This window comes from Brachycentrus maculatus, unplaced genomic scaffold (genome assembly GCF_059751285.1).
Source record: "Brachycentrus maculatus isolate JH-2025_06_01 unplaced genomic scaffold, ASM5975128v1 h1tg000002l, whole genome shotgun sequence".
Taxonomy (NCBI): Eukaryota; Metazoa; Arthropoda; class Insecta; order Trichoptera; family Brachycentridae; genus Brachycentrus; species Brachycentrus maculatus.
In genome coordinates, this window is record NW_028280757.1 from 314,416 (window position 1) to 331,397 (window position 16,982).

Sequence of the window (16,982 nt, forward strand, 5' to 3'; positions counted from 1 at the left end):
GCGCCACACCACTCTGTCCTTGCAAACATTCTTCGCCTCTTCCACGTTCATGCATCTCCTCATACATACCCGCCGATTGTTACGACTCCTAACCTGACCACTTTCAAGTATTTGGCATACCTGATCGTGCCATGTTTTTCTCGGTCTTCCTCTGCTTCTTTTCCCGCTAACATTCGCCTCATAAATTTGTTTTACCGTTCTTTCCTCACTCATTCGTTCTACATGTCCAAACCATCTCAACACACCTTTCTTAATTTTATCGATAATGCTTATCTCAGCTTTGCATTCTTTCCTTATTTCACTATTCGCACATCTATCATACATCGTTTTGTTACACATTCTTCTGAGAGATCGCATTTCGACTGCATTCAGTCTACTTTCATCCTTCTTTTGCCAACTCCATGTTTCACTTCCATACATTAGAGTTGGAACCAGGACTCCGTTGTGCACTGCCAGTTTAGCTTCCGCTGATAGGTTTTTATTTGCTATAACTGATTTCAGTGCACCGTTCACTTTGTTCCCAGCATTCACTCTCCTTTCTATATCTTTATCAATCTTTCCATCCCTAGAAAACATACTACCCAAATAAACGAAATCATCTACCTGTTCCAGAATCTCTCCGTTTACCAATATTTCACATTCAGATCTGCATTCTTCTCTTTCAAAAACCATAATCTTAGATTTGCTAACATTCATCAATAAGTCACTTTCAACAGGTAGGACATATGAATACGTCCTGTAAATATATGTTGCGCCCTGGAACGGGCGGGACCTATATTTTCGAACAACAAAGATAATTAGTCATCCATACATGTTTCGACATGAATTATTTTCTATTTGTTTGTAATTTTGTTTTTTCCTTTGCGAGTTATAGAAAAATAAATGAAAAAATATATATTTCAGTCTTTTGATTTATTTTAAAGATAAATAAAATATATAAAATCACGTCCACCGGGCGTGACATACTGACATTCCAAGTAAAAAAGTTCTCGCCCATTGTATGTTGCGTAATTAAAAAGTTAACTCCCGGTTAACAGGTTAAGTCACTTTTGCTTGGCAAGAAAATAACATCAATTTTTAACAAGTCAATATATTATACTTCCAAGTTTAAAATCCTTTGGGATGTTTTCAGGGCAATATTAAGCAAGAAAGATATCAAATAGTCAATGATCACGTTTTTGTAAAAAAATGCACTTGATCACTTTCTCCTGTATGACTACGATATACATATACACGAATAGAACAAATTTAGCAAATTATTAAAAGGACCTACAATAATATGTTTGAACCAACTATGAAATGTGCACTCCAATATGCACTACACAACTAAAATGCATTGAAAGCATGACCTAAATCTGCTTCTTAACATCACACATATTCAAATTTTGCTATCATTCACTCCAATGAATGTCACATATGTATATATTTGCAGATCAAAAAAAACATCAGTGCTGTCTCTGGGTTCCTCTTTTTATTAGTATAGCTACATGGGAAACCTTTTTAACATCACACATATTCAAATTTTGATATCATTCACTCCAAGGGATGTCACATATATATTTTTAGATCAGAGAAAAACATCAGTGTTGTCTCTGGGTTCCTCTATTAATTAGTACATATAGCTACATGGAAAACTTTATGCGTCTTGAAAATATGGAAAAAAAGGGGGTATATTACCTTCAGAGCTAACAATATTGGTAAATATGATACAGGGTGAATCCCATTAATGACCCAACAAATATGAAACTCCAAAGGTGATCAGTAGAGCAATGTTGCGGTCCATAAAACCTTTGTAGAGCCAATGGTCTGAAAAAAAATCTTAACATTAAATGGAATTATTTGCTTATTTTTGATATCATATTTAAACTAAAGACGATGGAGCCTAGGCAATCCAGGGCTTACAATCTGGCATTTGCCTGGCTAAGTGATCACTTCATATACACCTGTGTAACGTTCACCATTATTGAACATACACATTGCATTACAGCCCCGTAAATGCCCAGACTTCCATATTCTTCTTCATCTCTGATGAGATGTTAAAAAATAATATGAAAAAAAACTCCAATAATTGGAGATAATCCAGATTTGAGAACAAGTATTTGGACACACTCAAAATGTTGTAGATATTATATATGTTTCAACTTGAGATGAAACTTCTATTGTTCATTAGAAATATTGAAAAAACTTAAATACAATTACCTTCTTCCAACTCCGTGAAAGGCAGAATAGTCAGCCAAATAACAAAATAAGAGAAAACCAAAATTGCAGCGGTGAGTACAAGTTTCCCAAGGAGTGCAGTGGATAAAGTCATTGATAATTTAAGAGCAGAAATATTCCTTTTCAAACTTTTGAAAATCTTCTTCCGTAAAAACGGTCCCTTCGTCCTCTTTCTCTTCTTCAATCTCAATCAGAGGCTTGCCGGATCTGGCACGCTTGACAATCTAAAACAAGAAGAATTATAATTTCGATAAGAACCTATATATAATTTTTTACATGTATAATATATAAATCAAACATATATAAATTCATATTATTTTTTGACATCTCATCAAAGATGAAGAAGAATATGGAAGTCTTCATCTTTGATGAGATGTCAAAAAATAATATGAAAATAACTCCTGTAATTGGAGATAGATAAGTATTTGGACACACTCAAAATGTTAATTTTTCTCTTTTAACGCATTGTTGTCGAGCGGTTTTTTCATCCACCCCGACCCTAATTAGTATACTAATTCGGGTCATATACCAATCACAACTAACTGCAAACCCAACTCCTATCTGTACAATATTTTTTGGCATCTCGCGTAGTACCAAAAGTACGCAAATAGAACGCCTATAAACATCTCCCGCTCTCTACCAACAGTATGTTAAAGACGCTTAAGCGTATCCAGCACACAATGTGTTTACATTCATCGACACCTTGTACATGTTTCTCATGAAGACAAAGTGCAATCCTGTCAATTTTAATTTCATCCCAGTCCTGCACTTTGTACCATCTTCTTTTTTCTTTGACATCACAAATGGTCCATAGAAAACCGCATTGGATCAACGTGGTTCAACTTGTACACCAATCACAAAAACGCAATGTGATTAGTCCTGGCTTTCTAATTCTTGGATATAAGAATTAATTCGATAAGCATTATTGATAAATTAAGAAAAGAATATTGAGATGGTTTGGATGAATGAGGAAAGAACCGTAAGATAAATTTGTGATCTTCTTTCTTTGCTTATTCAATTCACATGTCCAAAACCATCTCAACACACCTTTCTGAATTCAATTGATAACTGATATTAGTAATGTTAGTAAATAACCACTCACCGACTACTTCTGTCTACCGGTTTCGAGACGTACCCGTCTCTTCGTCAGGACATACACTACAATTTAACAATCATGCGAACAACACTACACCACACCCACTTAGTACTATTCACATACACTATCACTACACATGCAAAACATGCAGAGCGAGTTGTTAGTCCCACCATGCTTTTGGGAAACATCAGTTTCCCAAAAGCATGGTGGGACTAACAACTCGCTCTGCATGTTTTGCATGTGTAGTGATAGTGTATGTGAATAGTACTAAGTGGGTGTGGTGTAGTGTTGTTCGCATGATTGTTAAATTGTAGTGTATGTCCTGACGAAGAGACGGGTACGTCTCGAAACCGGTAGACAGAAGTAGTCGGTGAGTGGTTATTTACTAACATTACTAATATCAATTAAAATGTTTGACCACAAAGTAAATGCTTTGAATATAAATAATATCAATTGATAACGCTTATCTCAAGCTTGCATTCATTCCTTGTATCCATATTCGAACATCTATCCTACATCGGTCATCGGTAATGAGTTTTAATTATGTAAAACATAATTAACCTTCTCTGCAATATCTTCGTTGATGCTGGAACTGGCCAAAACACCAAGTTTCTTCAAATTCTCTTCGAGTGTTGTATTGGGGTTTTTGAATACCTTCTTATTCCTTTTAGAGCTTAGATCGCCAATGTTAAAAACTGCTCGCTTTTCTAAAAAAATAAAGACATATACTGTCAAAAAAAAAACTAGTCGGAATGGGCATATACATTCAACATTATGCAGCGATCCCAAGAAAATTCAATTGTAATTTGAAAAAAAATACAAAACTAGCAATTTGGATTTCTGTGTGCATTAGCTAAAAGGCTGGAACATCAAATATCACTTTTATGAATTTAAAAAGCATTGTTAACATGACAGAAAGAAATATTTTGGATAATCAGATTGATTTAATGAAAATACAAGTCATTTACGATTGGGGAGGTAAACAATTCAGTTTTGAAACATTATTCCCACTCAGATGGTGTAAAGGACACAGCATCTTATTGTTGTGATGTTAACTTGTTTTCTATGTGAGCTCCGAGTGAAGGAATGCTATCAAAACAAAGAAAAAATGGTGGTTTTTTTTCAACTTATAACATATTATTATTATTATTATAGATAATAAAAAATATCAATAGATAGGAGAAGTTTGGTATAGCTGTAGACTGTAATAAAACACCTTTGATCATCATAGATGTTTATTCTTTAAAAAAATGGAATAGTAGCTAGTAGAGTCGGTGAAATGTGCTGATTGAGGATTACCTGTATTAGAGGTTACTAACAAAAGAAAATAAAAGACTCCTCTTACAAGTTATATAGGTTCTCTAAGGGTATATCCAGGTGTAGTTCAAATGTATTAGGTATCATTATTAAAAGCCCATCAAGCGTCAAGTTCTAGCACTAAAATAAGCGTAATAAACAATAATTAGGTACCTATTTTGCCACCCTTTCCGACGGTTTTGATATTTCTATGATTAGCGGGAATCAAATCAAATACGCCTTTACTCTTCTTTTTGTTCTGTCCTAAAACATGAATGGCTAAATTTAACAAAAACAACATAAAATACTTAAAAAAAGAACATATTAGTCCCTTAAATATCAATAAAAAACATGTTTGCAAATAAAATAATTTGATAATCACCTCGAAGTTTCGGATCTGCCTCGACAATTTCTAGTGCTTTCCTCAATAAGGCCGACGACATTATAATATTTAAATAATGAATATTTTCACCATTCTCACAAGGAGATAAAAACTGTAAATGTTATATAAATCAACTTAAACGGAATTAACAACTGCATCCACGAGATAACATGGCGAAACACTAAGTAATGAAATCAATAATCGAAAGAAATAGTATAAGATTGAGGTTACGTCGGGTGAATGGTTTTCGACATTTGACAGCTGTTGGTTTATATAAAAAAATTATACGGTAAATCTCTTTGGCTAATGCCTTATAATTGCCAAATGAAAAAAATAGTTTTGTTGTTTACATCACGTTCGGAGTCTACGTGAAACAACGAAAAGTTTTTTTAGGAATTTACTCATGTTTTAAACTTATTATGTACTAGCCACTCTCGCAAGTATCCATATAATGATTTTAAAATTATGAAACTGGAAATCTAGGTACCTACCAATTTTAAATGCGGACTATGAAAGTAATTCTATATGGCAACATTAAAAACGTAAATATTTTTCACTTTGATTTTCCGCAAAATATAAATAGCTGTCAAACTTTCGTCTTCGGAAGTTTGTGGAAGTTTTGCGTTTGGATCAGAAAGACTTCGATCTCTTTTTTTCAAGCGCTGGTGATAATTTTAATTTTAAAAAATCAATATGGCGCTGCGCATTGTATCAAGAATTTTTAATAATCATCGTTCAATTAAGAGGATTTACCCCAGAAGTATTTCTCATGCCGTACATGAGAAAAACCAAGACAAAATGTTATCCTGGCAAATTCATTCTTATGGAAACTTGGATGAGCTAAAATTATCACAGCATACCAGAATTCCCTGTATTTCGAATCCAGACGACGTTCTCGTCAAAGTACAGGCTTCTTCAGTAAATCCAATCGACGTTGAAATGATTGGTAAGTTATGATCATCATTATACTAATAACATTGCATACAAATTATTTGTTATTTTCCAATCACAGTTCAATAGAAAGTCTCTTGTTTCCTATTGGATTAAAAAAAAAGTAATATTAAATTACTGAGTAAAATATTATATTAAGGATATTAAATTAGACAAGGCAAACAGTAACCTTTATTCTATTATACTGTCGTTAGATGGGACGAATTTGCAGATATCAAATATTTTTCAAAAGTAGTTTGTGACGCTGCTAATTCGCCCCATATAATGTCCCTTCTCGCTTCACTTACCAAATGTATTCTTATTTCACTTGCATTTTCTTAGTTATCCTTACTAAGAAGGTGAATACGGCACTGGATCAGTTCAGTGTTGCCATATATACAGATTTATCTGTATTGATACAGATTTTAGGCTGGCCTTACAGATGACAGATTTTACTCTTAGGTAGTACTTTTAGTTTTATACAGATTTTTGGAATTGGACATAGTATATGATAAAACAGAAGAATGAAAATATGTATAGATTCGAGCATGATTAACATTTGATAATAAGTACTGAAACGTTAGAAGGATTATTACTATCAAAACAACTACAATGATCCATGCTACTAACTAAAAACAGAAAAGGATTTGATTTCTAAAATTAGTAAAAAAGTGTATAAAAATAAATTTTATATTTTGGGTTATTGATTCTATACAGATTTTATACAGATTTCTAGACTGTTTGATTCAGATTTTTTGGTTTGGCATATGGCAACACTGAATCGGTTTGACACAGTGTTTACTTGTTCATTAATTATATAAAGGCTAGTTGATCAGTCTTGCCCTCCAAATTCTTGGATTAAGGAGAGGAAGATATTTGATGGGATACTGAACATTACAAGTGTATAAAGTAACCACTTAACTTATTCAGCCGAGGACAAGTAGTAACCCCCGTACATCCCCAAAGACTTTAATATTCCCTTTCTTGTCTCTGTGAGACATGTATAATATTTTTTATGTTAATGTAATTTTATGTACTAGTACTCTGTATGACGTCAAAAGGTGGACTGTCACCCAAGCTACCACAAACATTTTGCCACTTGTTAAAACCACAAAGATACCATTAGAAACGTTGTGCTATAAAAGAAAGCTCAAATTATCATGGTTTAATGAAACAAAGATGCTTTAAGAAAACAGATTCAAGTTATAGACACTGAAGTCCGCCTCCGTGGTGTAATGGGTAGCGTGTTTAGCTACCGTGCTGTAGGTCCCGGGTTCAATTTCCAGGGCGAGTGAAACTAAGTATTACTGATTTTACACACTAATATTTATTTAATATTACCCTGGACTGGTCACCCAGAAGCGCTGGAGTGATCACCTTGCCTTCGTGTAAGTAACAATCAAGATAACACTGCTTCAATGTGATGCAGTGCCCTATGCACTATTGTGTGCGGATAAGGGTTAGAAGAAGAAGAAGAAGATAACTAAAGTAACTAACCATCACGCTGCTTCTTCAGGGGTAGGCAAAGAGACTAGAATGCCACACTACTCTGTCTTTGAAAACATTCTTCACCTCTTAAAAATTCATGGATCTCCTCAAACATATCCGCTGATTATTCCGACTCCTGACCTGACCGCTTTCAAGTATTTCAAGCAAGAGTATTATGGCCATTTTACGAGGGGAGAAAACAAAAACAAAAAAAAACACAAAATTACACATAGCATGTATAATTTTACAAAATAAACTCAGCATAAGAACAAGTTGTATATCCTTAAAAACTTGAGGGAGTTGTTCTACTATAGTACTTTGTTGCTGTTTAGAGCGGTTACAGACAACATTTTGAAAAAAGGTGCCTAAGGCGAATACTGGGTGTAAAGTGGTATGTATGACCTGAGAGAATTAACCTTCCAACCCCGAGAATTCTGGCACCCAGGAAGACCGCTGACAACCATTCACCAACTATACTCAGCGGAACTTGGGAATGCTGGATATACCTGGGAGGAAGCCAATAAATATAAACAGAGTGTCTTGGAGACGTCTCGTGTTGGCCATATGCTCCACCTAGGGAGCGAACATAGCAAAAAATAAGATTAATAATCTTCGGCAAGGACTGGCACAGTGAGAACAAGATTTACTGCTTATTTATTATTGTTACAGGTGGATTTGGGTCGACGGCATTGAATCTGATGAGAAAAATGGATAACATAGAATTTCCTCTGACAATGGGAAGGGATTTCACAGGAATTGTTGTGTCCAAGGGATTAGGCAGCACCAACAGCATTCCTGTAGGCACTCAAGTCTGGGGCGTTATCCCGGTTCACGAACAAGGTTGCCATGCTGAGTACGTCATAGTCAACAGAAAGTTGGTAATATACATATACACAATTTGAAGCTTGATTGCCATAAGTCTTTTTTTAACCCATTGGCATATCAGCCGCCAAGATATGGCGCCTTAGAATATTTTACCGGCCGCCAAATGTTGTCGGTTGAGCCACACCTCCGCCGTGGGTAGTTTATATCATAAAGATACCTTAGGGTGGTGACTGCTCTATAACATTGCTCGCGGCGAGCATCAGCGAGCATCCAAAACTATGGATGGAGCGCTCGGCTCGCTGTACTGACTATACGAATGCTCGCATCGTAACGTAACACGTTACGATGAAATGGCTCCGGTCAGTCATCACCCTTAGTGTGATATTTGCAAATCAGTAAAGAAAACTTTTGGTAATGCATTATTTCTTATTATTTTTGTACAAATGTATTTATGGCACTTGACCAAAGATGTCCCTGTAAGTATAGATTTATCTTTTTGATTAAAATATGAACAAAAATCAGTTTAAACTCAAAACTTTACATCGCAGGCGTAATATTTAACTGAGTTATTTTTTCAAGTTTTCTTGTCAATTTATCTTAATTTTGATCCAGACATTTGATAAAATATGTACGTAATAGTTTTATGTACCTTATTGATAGGTAAAACAGTAATAGTTTTAATTTTTAAGACAGTTTATTTTTACAACTCGGTCAAATTCGAACACCTTTGACGTTTCAAAAGTATGAATCACAAGTGTGTGTCATGATTTCTTGGACTGATTTATACCACAAAAATCGATCTGTTTAGTGTGTGCTACCTTTTTTCTGCATTAAAATATTATTTCTATATTTTTTTCTCGTTTTATCAGGTACAAAATATTAGCGCGTCATTGTTTGACAAACCATGTCACCCCCCCTCCAGGTGGGGCAACTTTTTTACTTTTAGGGATAAATTTAATTAGTTTATATGTGTACATATTTTCTTTGGAAAAGCTGATACACGGATGGGTTAAATCACCATTTTTAATAAAATAATAACATTTCATATTTTAAAGCTAATCACTGACTTTTTTCGTTATCAGCAACAAGCTGATTAATCTATACATTGCATTTATTAAATGAATCACACTGTACATTATCAGTGGCAATCCCCTATTATTACAATCTTTTTTTTCAATTTTTTGTCATTCTGTACAAAAAATGATTCACAACATATCAGATTTAAATTGCTTGATTGATAAATATTGATATGTTCATGTTTATTTATTATTAAAATGATTAATATTATTTTTCGACATCTTAACAAAGATGAAAAAGACTATGGAAGTCTGAGCATTTCTGTGGCTTGCGACCGTCATAGGCTGGTTTAATTGATCACTTTACACACGTGTAACATTCACCACTCTACCCATTATTGATAACCCTACTCAAACACTACTCACATTCTTGGAAGTTCTATATGTATGATCCAATTTCGAAACATTATGCTTGAATCATTAGAATTTCACTAGAGACATCTATTGGTGAGATGAAAAGAAGCTCTTTCATTTGTATGTGAGGTCCAGACTTTCTTATTCTTCTTCATCTTAGTTGAGATGTCAAAAAATAATATGAAAAATAGTTCCTGCAATTGGAGATAATCCAGATTTGTGAACAAGTATTTGGACACACTCAAAATTATGTAAAATGATTCATCATATCAATTCCAGGTAGCTCCGAAGCCCGATGCCTTGACTATGCACGAGGCGGCTGGCGTGCTGTACGCTGGCCTTACCGCGTACTCTGGCCTCAGATGGAGTGCTAACCTCAACATGAAGGATATGTCGGGCCTCAGAGCTCTCGTGTTGGGGGCCTCGGGAGGAGTTGGGACTTCGGCTGTGCAACTGCTCAAGGCGGGAAATGCTAAGGTGTTATTTTGACTTTTAAATATGTAACATTTATTGAATGACATCCTTTTTTTTTTTCTTTTTTTCTCTCCCTGAATCTAATGATATTATGCTCAAATCATAATTTGCATATCCTAAATCCCCCAAGAAGGAAAATAGAAAATTTTCACTAAATGGAAAATAATATTTCAAATGTATTGAATATTTTTATGATACTGACTGTTCCAAAGATTGCATATATACAAAATGCTGCCACAAGAAATATTATGCTTAGCTGGATTTTTATTTTTTAATTAGTGTGACATGTTATCTAATTTTATATATTTTATTTTATTTTATTTATTTTGGAATTGTACAGCTTACATATAAAAAAATGATATAAAAACAATAGTTACATTAACAATAATAAACATTACATTACATTAACAAAAAATAGTTACGTTAAAAAAAAGCCAACTAAACAATTCCACATTTATGTTATAAAACTATTAAAAAACATTCAAAGATTAAACAAAAAACAAAAAAAGGGTATTATATAAAATAATAGATTTAGCAAGAAGGAAAAGGAAAGGAGAGGAATTAATAAGGGTGGTTAAAGGATTTTTTTTTTCTAGGTAAGAATTTTAAAAATATATTTATAAACATATATGCCTAAAAAAATAATTTCCTTAATAATTTTAGTTGTTACTATTTTTAAAACACATGCTTTGTATTTTTTAACACATTGTTTGCAGGAAATGCTCAAAGGCCTCTTTTACATACTATGTATTGGTAGAGAGCGGGAGATGCTTAAAAGCGTTCATTTGTTTACTTTTGGTAGATCATGAAATTTTCAAAAAAACATTGTACAGATGAGAATTGGATTTGCGGTTACTTGGGGTCGGGCAGCTAACTGTCTATAATCTGTGTCTATAATTAGGGTCGGGATGGATAAAAAAAAAACACCCAATAACAATGTGTTAATTAAAATAAGCTCATTATTACGCCCTCCGCATAATGCAACAACTGTGATGAATTCTTGAATATAAAATCACATATAATTTTTTGCTCATTACTTATTACTATATTTACTCGTAATATTTCATCACCATTTGTGAAAAATAACAAAATGTACATATAAAATAATGTTTATGTGATATTTTTACGTAGGTTGCGGCAACTTGTGCTCCCGACGCAGTCCCATTAGTTGAAGGACTCGGAGCCGATGTAGTGTTGGATTACACTGATCCAAACTTTGGTCAAATTGTTGCTGATAATGGACGGTAGGATTTGAATGAATAAAAAAATATTTGTAATTTAGTAGAACTTTGCTTGTTCAAACCCTAAGTTAGTTCTATATTTGACAGCCCTTATACAATCCGCTAACCTCATGTGTTTGCAAATTCATGCAAAAATATCAATATTCCATCTTGAGATGTGAAGATTTGTATGATAATAAAATTTAAGTGTAACATTGTTTTAAAATCACTATAAATATTTTATTATATTTAATTATAATGTCTACCGGTTTCGAAGCTAATCGCTTCTTTATCAAGACTGATTAATACTAATAAAGAAGCGGTTAGCTTCGAAACCTGTAGACATTACAATTAAGTTATTATAGAATATTTATAGTGATTTTAAAACAAAGCTACATTTAAATTATAAAATGGAAAATCACAAAGTTGTGTTTCAAATATAAATTATATAAAATTTAAGTTTTACCACTTTTTTTACAGTAATTGGAAATTCACAACCAACTACTTCTAATACCAATATTGTTTTTGTTTTAAATAAAATAATATAAGTAATTTACTGTGACATGAACCTATTAAGTTACTTCAGCCTTCTTCTTGTGTCCAGTATTGAATAATGGCTTCCCTCTTGGACTTCTACAGTTCTCCGTTGGATACGACTCTATTCCAGTGCAGGCCTGCCACTTTCTTAATGTTATCAAACCATTTTGCCAATTTTTCTCCTTTCTGCTGCTGTATTGTTCATAAGCCAGTTATAAATTATAGTTTCATTAATTGATTCGGCAGTCACTTTGTGGTAAAATCTATCCATTTTTAATTCATGTTTTACTAAGTCAATACCACTATTTCTTAAAATTTACTGTGACAAATTATTGTGGTTAAATTTGTGATCATTATCTATTAAATGATATTATCATTAGTAGAAATCCTAAAAATAATTAATACAAAAAGCCATAAACTACAAGGTTTTGAAACAACAGAAATTCATAAAAATATAAATAACAATAAACCCATAATTAATAATATGACAATGACTACAGCATCCCCCTTTTGTTTATGTTCCCACCGATAAGAAATAAAAACAAATAATTAAAATTAAAGTTAAATAAATAGATAAAATTAAGAAACAGCTACTACCCCCTATTCAACCTTCAACGTCCCAAGGACCCAACTCTAAAATTTAGAATTAGCTTCACATACGGTGTTTGAAAATGATGCGGAATGCATCGAAACACGTATCACAGTAGATTTTAAGAAAAAGTAGTATTTACTTAGTAAAACATTGAGTAAAAAGAAATTTTAATCTTTACAGTTACGATTTGATACTTGATTGCGCTGGTCTGGGGTCGGACTATGCGACTAAGCACGATTGGGACTTTAGAAACTATGTTACCTTTACGACACCGCTTCTGAAGAACCTGGATTCTCTCGGGCTCATCCGCGGAACCATCACCAGCGCCACCAATCTGATCTGCCCCAACATTCAAGCCCTGAAGAAAGGAAGGGTTGTAAAATGGGCTTACTTTACCCCGTCCGAAAGTGGCATTGAGCATCTCTCGGAATTGGCAGAATCGAAGAAGGTAAATTTGCAAATTTATTTAAAGTATTTCGAACTAGATATCATCAATTAGGTATGCAAATCTTCTTTTAACCCTTATTTCAATTTATTTATTTCAATTAATATGTACATTACAAACTAAAAATTTTTTTAATCGTATACATTAAAAATACATAAAAAATCAAATATATGCAAGAACTATTGCTAAAGGTGTAGAAGAATCCTGCTTCGGAAGACTCCTTCAGACACATGGGACAGATCAATATCCAATGAGATATTGTTCAACATAGCGGTAGCTCTTCCTAGAGGCATAACCATCGGCAGGTTGGTCCTGTGTATAGGAATGTGAAACAATCTATTTCGACGCTGTCTTAGGTAACTATCGGGAACATTCAGTCCAATGTTCCGGATAATTTCAGGATCATCGATCATACCGCGCAACAATGGATAAAAAATGCGTAATCAAATACACATTCCTTCTAGTCTCTAAACTATTATAACCAAGCATACCCTGGAGAAACTTGGTCGGGTAGAGCCGAAGATAATAAAGTAGAGATACCTCAGAAAATTCTTTTGGACTTTCTCTACCATAAGAGAGTACTTAAGCTTATCTGCATCCAATGGTGCATAGGGCACTGCATCGTATAGAAGCAATGATATCTTGACGTTAAATACACAAAGGAAAGGTGATCAGCCTTCCGCTTTAGGTACCAGTCCAGGGTCATATTAAATAAATTTTAGACTGAAATCTCACTAATATTTATTTTGACCCTCTTGGGAATCGAACCCGAGACCTCCAGCATGGTATCCGAGCATGCTGGCCATTACACTACGGAGGCGGAAGGAAGTAGTACCTGTCCCACCTCTTTTACTTTGAAAAGCAAAAGGTTAATACATATTATGATCAATTTGTAAACAATTTTCGTAAAAATAAAGCAATTGTTTTTTAACGTTTTGTACGAAAATAGTATTGGAGGGTCTAGAATTATGTTATATTCTTCCAATCATGTCGAATTCTGAATAATCGTTTGAATGATTAAATTTGAACTTTGACTGAATTGTGATTTTTTTTCTTTTTTCCTAAATTAACCTCTCCGGGAGTGTGGGCATACATAGTCATCCAAACAAAACTTTCCTCAAAGGAGTATGGGCGTACATGAACGGCCAGGCTTATAACTAAAGCCCGGTGATATTCATTTCTAAAATGGTACTTGTACTGCCATCTGTGGTTGTATTTTAACACTAAAACCACACTTCAAATTATTTTTTTGGTTTTACCCATGACATTTTACTTAAAAACAAAGTTTGTGTGTAATGATGCTGTCAAAGAAAACCCATGAAATGAAACTCCGATAATTTTTATATAAAACAAATAGACTGGTCTCAATATTTTTTTTATTCAAGAAAATATGTCGCTCGTGTATCATCATAAAAAGTTTTAAATAAATGAAAAAAAAATCACCCCCCAGATACCGTTTTTTTCCACAGAAACTCATTCCTGGATAGTTTAATGGATACATATAATAATATTTTGCCATATTGTCTAATAATACAAATGGTTAAAGTTGTCTGAAGTACCGTAGAACGGGTACGTACTTGAACTTTGATGTGTTACTTGAGCCCAGTACAAAAAAGAGATTTAAATCTGTATTTGGTCTACAATAATGAACGTATCGTGACAATACGTCAGGGAAACAATGAATCATGTCGATACGTTCATTATTGTAGACCAAATACAGATCTAAATAATAGCCCCGTTCTACGGTTGTCTTTTATAATAAAATATTTATACACATATAGAACTATTAGCCATACAAAGCGTTATGTCAAAAATTTGTTTTCTTATGATATTACACAATTATTTCAATTTGTGATATCATTTTTTAGCCTTAGACGTAAGCGGTATGTGATTGAAAATATAATACCAGTTCTAGTTCAGTGGAAATCAAATCATGAACTTCTGATATAAAATCCACTACACTACCATGCAGAAGCGTGCATTCTATATAGGCAGAAAAGCAGTGCCGACCCTGGATTACTCACGTTCCTTATAGAAACATGACCAGTGCCTACTATACCTTATCCTTACCCAACCCTACTGCCTACTCTGATTAAAAACTCTACACGCCACTGCTACTATGGGACCATATCGCTCACTCCTTTCAACAACGTCAAATATCAAAAAACTTGATTCAGGAGATTGTTTTTAAGTGTAAGAATATGTATAATGAAATGTATAAAAAATAAATATCAAGCCACTTATTGAACTTTTAACTGTGCAACAGATCGTTTTAGGTAAAACCTGAATGTTTTTTCTCCATTTGAAAAATATTTAGTATAATTAAAAAAAATATTTAACAATACCTTTTTTCAAAATGCAGAAACAACACTTTCTGCCCTGTAGCGTGTAATTATTAAGTTAAAAATATGCCTATTTTGTTGGGATGTAGTACATTTTCTGAGCATTCCGAAAACATGCACAACTGAAAATTGTCGATTTTTTATTTATGACGTTCTTGAAAGGAGTGAGCGATATATGTAATACCTTTGCAATTTTGCAACATCACCATTTGTTTGTTTTCTTTTAACACATTTTTTTGTTGCAGCTGAAACCAATTATTGATCAAGTTTACAAATTTTCTGAGGCTCCCGCAGCATATGCTAAATTGCAGAAAGGACACGTCAGAGGGAAAATCATTATTGATATTGCTGACCAGTGATAATCATAAATCCTACCCATTTATAATAAGTAGTATTCTTTCATTTTAAGTCCTGTTATTAATTTATTGAATTTTTTCGCAGATACTTTGTGGCACATTTTATAAACTTTATAAAATTAAACAACTGTGTTTTAACTAATTTTTTATTATTAGTACACTTTTTAACCTACCAGTTTCGACAAGAACCTTGTCATCACCAGGGTTTATTAAATTCTAAAACATTAAAAACATTAAAATACTCGAGGGAGTGTAATTGAGTATTTTAATGTTTTAGAATTGAATAAACCCTGATGATGAAAAGGTTCTTATCAAAACCGGTAGGTCAAAAAGTGTACTTATAATAAAAAAGTGATTAAAACAATGTTGATTAATTTTAAGTCCTGTTATTAATTACCTAGTCATTATGAGCATATATTTTTGTATTATCTTGATTTTAAAAATAAGTATATGTAGTTTATAATTACGTATATTAATATGTACTTCATGTGTAAATAAAATTGTATGTATAAATGAATTATTGAATAAACGTTTTTGTTAAAATAACATTTTTGTACTTATTTTCATATTTTAAAATTAAATTACTTTTATTATTACGGCATCTACAGATTAGATATGGAAAAGGTATAGGAAAAGAAGAAACCTATATTTCACCCTTAGCACTCCTCAATTCCTAATTTATTATTTTCTAAAAAACAAACAAAAAAAAATCAATATATCGTGAGTGTACTGGCAAAAAACATTACCGTAGAACGGGGCTAGTTGAACTCTAATGTGTTACTTGAGCCCAGTACAAAAAAAAATTAAGATCTGTATTTGGTCTACAATAATGAACGTATCGACATGATTCATTGTTTCCCTGACAGGTGACACTTATACGTTCATTGTTGTAGACCAAATACAGATTTAAATCTTTTTTTGTACTGGGCTCGAGTAACACATCAAAGTTCAAGTAGCCCCGTTCTACGGTAACTCAGAAAATATGTAATTTTGACTTAATGATGCAGTATTATAAAGTTTTCAACGTTCTATAAACTGGCAAAATACACTAAGTAGTTTGAAATGTTATATTTATGTGGTTTAAAAAGAACAGTCAACTGTATGTTTAATAGCGGGTATTTTATTCAGGCTAAAAAGCTTTAAATAATAAGGATTTTAGAGTTTTAACATTTTTTGCCAGTATGCCCACGATATATTCTAAAAAAAAAAACAGGCATGAAATGACGACTGGCTCTTAGTGCAGCCGGATGCTTGGATCATTTTATTGCGATTAAGGGCATTAAAGGGATTGAATGATCTCAGTGGTGACAATGTCGAGTTGAACATATCATAATCTCTATATTCATCGTTAA

General features: G+C 33.1%; 2 protein-coding genes across 2 annotated transcripts; one reads left to right on the forward strand and one right to left on the reverse strand.

The window, feature by feature from the left end:
• Positions 1-1,754: 1,754 nt before the first annotated feature.
• Positions 1,755-5,321, reverse strand: LOC148314037 (uncharacterized). Its single transcript, XM_088276506.1, has 5 exons — positions 4,992-5,321; positions 4,784-4,873; positions 3,875-4,020; positions 2,200-2,441; positions 1,755-1,806 (listed from the first exon to the last, which is right to left on the reverse strand). Exons 1-4 carry the CDS (start codon positions 5,050-5,052, stop codon positions 2,319-2,321), a joined length of 420 nt encoding a protein of 139 aa, XP_088132632.1. The 5' UTR covers positions 5,053-5,321; the 3' UTR covers positions 1,755-1,806; positions 2,200-2,318.
• Positions 5,322-5,521: 200 nt separating this feature from the next.
• Positions 5,522-16,173, forward strand: LOC148314038 (NAD(P)H oxidoreductase RTN4IP1, mitochondrial-like). Its single transcript, XM_088256525.1, has 6 exons — positions 5,522-5,937; positions 8,079-8,287; positions 9,944-10,141; positions 11,270-11,382; positions 12,668-12,935; positions 15,520-16,173. Exons 1-6 carry the CDS (start codon positions 5,685-5,687, stop codon positions 15,631-15,633), a joined length of 1,155 nt encoding a protein of 384 aa, XP_088112651.1. The 5' UTR covers positions 5,522-5,684; the 3' UTR covers positions 15,634-16,173.
• Positions 16,174-16,982: the final 809 nt, after the last annotated feature.